Consider the following 7,223-nt stretch of genomic DNA (forward strand, 5'->3'; position numbering starts at 1 on the left):
TATTGGCTATTCTGTCAACAAGACAAGTTTTCTGACAAATTTTCCATAGTCACGACATATATTTGTTTACAATTGAATACACACAAAGCTGTCTTTTAAGGTATGCAACAGATACATACAGTTACCATAAATAAGATTTCACATAAATACAGTAGGACGCACCAAGTTCTAAATATTTTTCCAATACTCTGATAGGTCCTTGCTCAAAATGGAAAACAGCATGTCAAGAACCACAGTCATGATGAGTTCTTTCTTCTTTTTTTGAGACACATTCATGATGATGTTATCTCTTTAGAAAAGTTTGACAGTTTGCGACCCCTCATCAGTTGACTCTGGTAAGGTTTCTTCCTTTATCTGCTTACTCGCACCTAGGACGCTTGTCTACCCTGAGGGAGGGACCACCTTCCAATCACCAAAGCAGTCAGAAAAGGGAGGATCGAAAACGGCCAGTGTGGGTCCCACCGTGGCGAGGTGTGCATAATCCGAGTGCCTGTCAATTAACGCAATTACAAGTTAAGTTTAGTGGGATTTACTTCTAAATGGTTTTTCATCTCGCCGGTCACTAGATAGAGGGAAAGGGGCTTTTGCCTCGTAGCCATACCTAGACGAATCTGACTCCTCTTCTAAAAGAGAGAGCAGTTGTTCCCCGTTATTTCCTTCTATTACCTATAATCTTTCTGATTGAATTGAGAAAAGGTGTGTGACACCTTAACCCTTGAGACAGTTAAGAGAGTCATTCTTCTTCAGTATCCCATCTGTCTCACCAAGCAACTTGAACTACAGTCACTTCACCTTAGATTATGAAAAAAGGCAAACATAACTCCATACAGGGGTGGTGAGATAGAGGGAGCAGTGCCCTCGTCCCTACGCTCCATCATGTTAGTCAATACGAGGAGTGGTTGTTCTTTATAGTATATTACAGCTAATGCACTAAACGATTCCGAATACACCAACTGCGCTCAACTTGCACCTGAACTCGGTTAAACCAACCACCGGACACTGCTTGAGTACAGCGAACTCAGCCCATCTAAAAATATCTACCCTTCAGAAATAATTTCATAGAGACATCAATGAAAATTCAAGGAATCATTCAAGAAGGCCAATTAAATAATAAGATGTGATATTTTCCATTAGATATTTAATTTACCTCTGCATGTGCAATTCTCTGAGACATAGAGTGGATAAGACATACAATAGAAAGATAGCAAGCTATAATATTAGGTGTTCCCACATCACTTAAAGATAGAAATGAGTTACCAATAAAATTGAGCAAATGAAGGACAAATGTTTTTACAATGATTGTCATGAGCTGATATGTGCCGGGGCCCACAGTGTAGGTCTAGTTTCAAGCCTAGGTTAGGTAGGTTGGATAGGTTAGAAAACAAGGTTTGTTTAAGGCTGTTCTGACAGAGGTTGGGAAAAATTCAGAACTCCCAATCTACCTGAAATTTTATGGGAAGGTTCTGGACACCTAGGGCTAACTCGGGTTAAAATCTCAGGGTTATAAGGTTTCTATCATGGGAGATACAGTCAGGTCAAGTTGCAGGTTATCTGGCTGCAGGTTTGCATACTGGATTCTGAGAGACCTTGAGAGAAAGATTAGTTGCCTCAAAATACTATGCAGAAAATTATAAAAATTTAAGGCAAGTTTTAGGACAGGAAAGGAAGGATTATGGTAAAATTTGAGGGTCAGACTTGTCAGGATTGGGGAGACGAAAATATGGGAACAGCAAAAATGGGTTTGGGCCTGGACTGAAATTTAGCAAAAATAAGTCTGAGTATAAGATTTATTTCTTCTAACTGGGATGGAGGAAAAATATGGTTTTTAGTGGGTTATATGGGGACATGTGGGTGGACCTAGGGCTAAATTTTCAGGCTTAAACTAGGTATGGTTGGGGAGATATGATTAAGGCAAGTCCGGTCAGATTTTGTAGATTACAGCAGACAAAATCTGAACTAGGGGCTGGGTTCAACGGATTGAAGAAAGGTCAAGGGTTTGTCTAGACTTAAGGGAAGGCTTGGTCAGCCTTGGGATGTCTAGGATAGTCCATAGCTTAGGAAAGGCTCAGAGTCTGCAGGGGGTAGAGTTCACCAAGGTATCACAAATGGGTCAGCCACAGAGTCTTTGAGAGTCCACCAATGCTAGCCGAACCTCAGACTTGGACAGCAGCCAAGTCTGAGAGCTTCACGACCTGAAGCAGGTCTGATCTTCAACCGTATAAAGGTAAGTGAGAGAAAAAGAGCTAGGCGTGAAATATAGAGAAAGAAGAGAGACGAATTTTGAGGGTGAGAGGCAACTTTTCAATTTCATTTCATATCCCTCAAAGGTAAATTAAATAGACTATATATAGGCCAGAGGGGTACATTAACACCCCACACAAGTTACAACACCAAAAGTAAATAAAATTTAACTTAGGAAAAGCCTACTTAACTAAGAGCCAAAAGTAGGCAAGTCATATTTGGACTTGGCCAAACTTAGGGAGCTCTACTTAGACTTAGCCAGAATTAGGAGACCTAAGTCTAGCTAATAATAACTCCTTCCACACGCCCATCCAAACTTCAAAATACAGGAGGTCAACCCCTATGTGGGCTCCACCTGGGTGAGCGGGTCCTCATTTGCATTACCGAATCTGGGTCCATCATCATCCAAAGCCAAATCGGATCTAGTTCCAACTTGATCCATTTCACCTAATGCCGAATTGGACTTGGGTTCTACTAGGTCTGTATCACGAGCTATGGTGGTGCAGCTGAGTTTTAGAATCTTAGGTATGTGTCAGTGTGATAAAAGTTGCAAAATGCCAAAATATATGGAAGAGAAGAACCAAAACCAAAACGGAAGTGTATATGTTAGTTCCAATTCTCAGTTGATGGCATGCAAGCTATGTCACATAGGTGCAGGTGCACATACGGGTGCGGCGATGCGGCACTTTAAAAATACTTGGGTGCGAGGGTCCAGGTGGGTCTCTCTCTCTCTCTCTCTCTCTCTCTCTCTCTCTCTCTCTCTCTCTCTCTCTCTCTCTCTCTCTCTCCATGTTGAGCCCGAGATCAGCTCGGTCCATTGTGCGAAGTCCTTACGAGATAACAAGCTAGGCCAGGTCAGGCTCAATACTCAACATGAGTCGGGTCCAGCTCGAACCCGACTCGTGACTGACCATTTTGGACAAAGCCCTGTGTGCGGGTTGACTGCACCGGGTGCCGCTGATCAAACTATTTGGCGAGTCCATGTGACATAGCATGCAAGGTGGTGCAGCTGATCAAACTATGTTTTAGACTATTAAGCATGCATCTGTGTGATAGATGTAGAAGCATGCCAAAATATAACATAATATAGAAGAGAAGTACCAAAGCAAAATGGAAGAGGTGTATCTGTTAGTCCAAATTTCCAGTTGTTGGCAAGCACGCATTCTAAGAGAGAAGGATAATAGAATAAGAAAAAGACAAAAGGAGCTTGTTATTGTAACAGGAGTTTTGAGTTTAGCTTTCACACCATGAGGTGGCAGGATTACATTACCTCAACTTCCTTTTTAAAGATTCTAGGAGGAGATTGAATAGATGGGCAAGCATGCTAGCACACCAGTAGTCCATCAGTAAATAAATAAAAAAACTACCAACTATCATTGTCATGACTTTTACTCAGCAATATCAGCATAATTATGTTTCTTATAATATAGAAAGGGATGTTAATCTGTTTTTCAAGTATATGGTGTTTCTCTTCCCACGAAATTCAGACAACTCTCTCAGATGTCATCCACAGAAGCCACACCATTTTGATTCTGACTTGCAGCAGTTTGCTTTAATGTGCCAAAAGGATAAAAATTAAATGATGAAAGAAAACAGATGAAGCTTTGAACAACTTGGTTAAATACCTCATCTGATGTAATGATGATTATCTGCTCATCACATCCTGGTACAGGATCAGCAATCTTGACATTCACACCAACCTCATAACGAAGCAAAGCAAGTAAACTACGGTCCTCTCCAACAATTCTATCAATTCTGTCACACAGACATAATATTTGAAATACTATCTCTTCGCTAGACAATGACTCCATATGATCCGCACTGTGATTGGCATCTGAGTCGTATTTTCCATATCCAGATGGCTGCAAAGCATATCCCGAGTTTCTTATTCCTGTAGCAGGCTCATCGAGTGGTCCTCGGATTGAACCAGAGTTAATATAGTGTGTGAAATCATCGTCAGGAAAGAAATGTGGGTCAGGTGAATGCAATCTACCATGAAATGAACCACGATCACGCAACGGGTTCTCTTTTAAACGAGATGAAATAACTGCTATGGCTTTTTTTACAGCATTGGCATCACCTACCACCTGCGCAGAAATTTGTCAGATGATGGGAAACAAACTTTATAATGTGATGGATTGACTATAATCAAATGAATAATTTCTATACAGCAGTTTGGCTGTGGAGTCTGGAGAGCCCTCTAGGCTGCAAACTTGTGAGGGTTGTTTTTCAATCATAAAAGTCCAATTCAAAAGATGGACAAAGGTAATGCATGGTATATATGCTACCAACAACAATTTAAGGCTTTTCTGACAGCATGGAAACAAGAAAATATTTCTACTTTGTCAAAACACAAAATTGTTTCAAGTTGACCAATGTCATGAGCAAGTTATTTCTAGTAGCAAACAGAAAACAATCAAACGAAGGTGCGTGGATGCACATCTTCACCCAAAAAATTACATTAAACTTTGGATACAATTCACCAGATGAAGGTGGAGTTCTAAAAACTCTCATTCAACAAGAAAATTGGGCATGAAATCAACAATCCCATATCGCAAAAGGTCACTCTCCGGATAAATAAGCGCTTCTAAATCATAACATTCACCATGCATCCAAAACTACAAAATCCACCCAATGGCTTCTCCTTACTCGAAAAACAGGTAATAAAATGCCGATCAAGCTTATGAACAAATCGAACCCATTCAAACGAACCTAAGATTTAAAAGAGAGAGAGAGAGAGGGAGAGGGAGAGCAAACAAAATAGAACAAAGGAATAAGAAGAAAAACAAATTGGAAGGAAGAATACCTTCATCGTGTTCATAAAATATTAAAAAAACGCATTGATGCAGAAAACTGGGATGAAGTTGGGATATCACATTCCACGGTTTGAATTAACCCACTTATCCAGGAAATTGGGATAAGCTAGGATATTGCATTGTAGAGAAGAATGTAACACCGCATGAAATCCCCCTTTTCTGGATAATGGGTACATTAAAAAACTGAGATTCTGAGATGCAAAGCTAAAAAAAGAGGGAGGGGAGTACCTGAACGAGCTCATCCGAAGGGGAAACACATCGGGGAAGATGGTGGTCCCTCGGGAGGATACGGATGTGGGCATTGGTCTCCTGCCGCATCTGCTCGATTATCTTCCCTCCCTTACCGAGCAGGCACCCGACGTGGCTGCGGGGGACGACGAGGCGGGTGGCTATGCGGCCGCCGGAGGAGGCAGCGGAAGGGTCGTCGTCCCAATTGATGATCCGCTCGTGGATCATGAGCAGGGCGTCCTGGGCAGGCGAGTGCGGGGAGATGCCGCCGTCGGACTCGCGGACTCGGACGTCGGTGATCTCGATGATGCGCTCGTCGTCACCGGCGGCGAGCTGGTGGACGGAGATCCATGCGCCGGTCTCCTGACGGAGGGACTTGATGACGCTGCCGCCCTTGCCGATGACCCCGCCGGTCTTGATGTCGGGGCAGAGAATGCGGAAGCATGTGTTGATGGGCTGCCCGGCGTCCACCACCGGCGGGTACGGCCCGCGGCGGTTCCGGCTGTGGTGGCCTCCGCCGACGCTGTACGGCCGCTTCGGCCGGTCGTAGTAATGGGAATAGCTGTTGTTGCTGCTGCTGCTACTGTTGTTGTTGTTGCTGCTGTATGGTCTCTTTGTTCTGGACCTCTCCATCTCTTGTTTGACTCTTGTTGGGCTTTTGATTTTGTTGGGTGATGATGATGATGATGTGGTGGGCGTTTGGGTGATTGGTTTTGGTAGTGAGAGGCATGCAAATATGTTGATGAGGTGCGGGGGAGGAGCTTGGTGGTTTGGACTGTGGTCCTCCTGTGTTGGTGTTCTATTGGGTAGTGTTTGTGACTGTTCTCTCTCACTCTCTCTGAATCTGTTGGATTGCAAAGAAGTGAGTTTGGATTCTAAAAGCGCCGCAACGAGGAAGAAATCAAAGGATGGTACTAAGGGGGAAAGGGGGCCGGCCAGGTGCCGGCGGGTTGGGGACTTGGGTTAGACGTATGTAGAGAGGAGGGATTTTAGGATGGTTTTGTTGAAAACTGTGGGTGGGTGACACGCATCTTTTGTGAGATCTGTCACAAAGATACGGACACGACGCGTGACTCAAGTAAGGTGTGCAAATTCAGCTTTTTTTTAAGAAAAATTAAATGATGACATGCATTTTTTTTTAATTATCAAATAAAAAACTAAAACATATTATTTAAATGATAAAGAAGTATAAAAATATTAAAATAATATCCATAATTGTCCAACCGTGTCACCGTGGACACACCACTAAAATGGAGACCCCCTGCTACTGTCTCATATGTATGACTCGTTAAAAAGTGAGCGCTGACATTTAGAGCTGGAAGAAATAAGATTCTATCTTTAGAACTACTACTGCTTGCAAACAAAATATTTAATCATTTGTTTTACACTGAATTATATATAACATAATATATATATATATTATTGCTTAACAAATTTCTGAGTCTGTGAGAAAGACAGGTGGACACTGGGACGCACAGGACGTAGATTCAACTCATAAGTTCTAATTTTTTTTTTTTGTCCCAAAGGTGTTTGGTGCAGTGTGACGGGGCCTAAGCCATTAGGCAGGCGATTTAGGTTCAAATCTCATGGGTGTCACACCTTGTGCAAGCCAAAGTGTGAAAACTGCAAGGGGGTAAGCTCACCGAGTTTTACGCTATCAGAACAGTGATTGTAAACACGACGGGCAGAGCCAGAGTGTGGCTGTCTTTTGTTCCCGGGACAGTTTCTGCGTGTAAATATAAAAAAAAAGTTTGTTTTTTTTAAATAAGACAATAAGACACAATTTTTTTAACTTTTTAATCAATATAAACTAAAAATGCATCTTATATTGAAATAAAACTTTAAAATATTAAAATACTATCCACACGTGTCAATGTCCATGTGTCAGCTCGCGTTATCACCAAAATGGTGTGTCCCTGTGACATAGCTATGAGTTGA

General features: G+C 42.2%; 1 protein-coding gene across 2 annotated transcripts in view; it reads right to left on the reverse strand.

The window, feature by feature from the left end:
• The window catches only part of LOC149843598 (RNA-binding KH domain-containing protein RCF3-like), a 31,257-nt gene extending 25,055 nt beyond the window's left edge, over nucleotides 1-6,202 (reverse strand). Inside the window, exons 1-2 of one of the 2 annotated variants that reach the window (XM_089999952.1) lie at nucleotides 5,286-6,170; nucleotides 3,867-4,328 (exon numbers count right to left, since the gene is read on the reverse strand). In XM_089999952.1, coding sequence (XP_089856078.1) covers nucleotides 3,867-4,328; nucleotides 5,286-5,918 — 1,095 coding nt within the window. In that variant the 5' untranslated portion in view covers nucleotides 5,919-6,170. Of the gene's footprint in view, nucleotides 1-3,866; nucleotides 4,329-5,285 lie in introns of both variants that reach the window. The other variant, XM_089999954.1, reaches the window with a different exon arrangement.
• Between the last annotated feature and the right edge of the window lie 1,021 nt (nucleotides 6,203-7,223).

The sequence above is a fragment of the Nuphar pumila genome, chromosome 3 (assembly GCF_984573655.1).
Source record: "Nuphar pumila chromosome 3, dmNupPumi1.hap1.1, whole genome shotgun sequence".
Classification (NCBI taxonomy): Eukaryota; Viridiplantae; Streptophyta; class Magnoliopsida; order Nymphaeales; family Nymphaeaceae; genus Nuphar; species Nuphar pumila.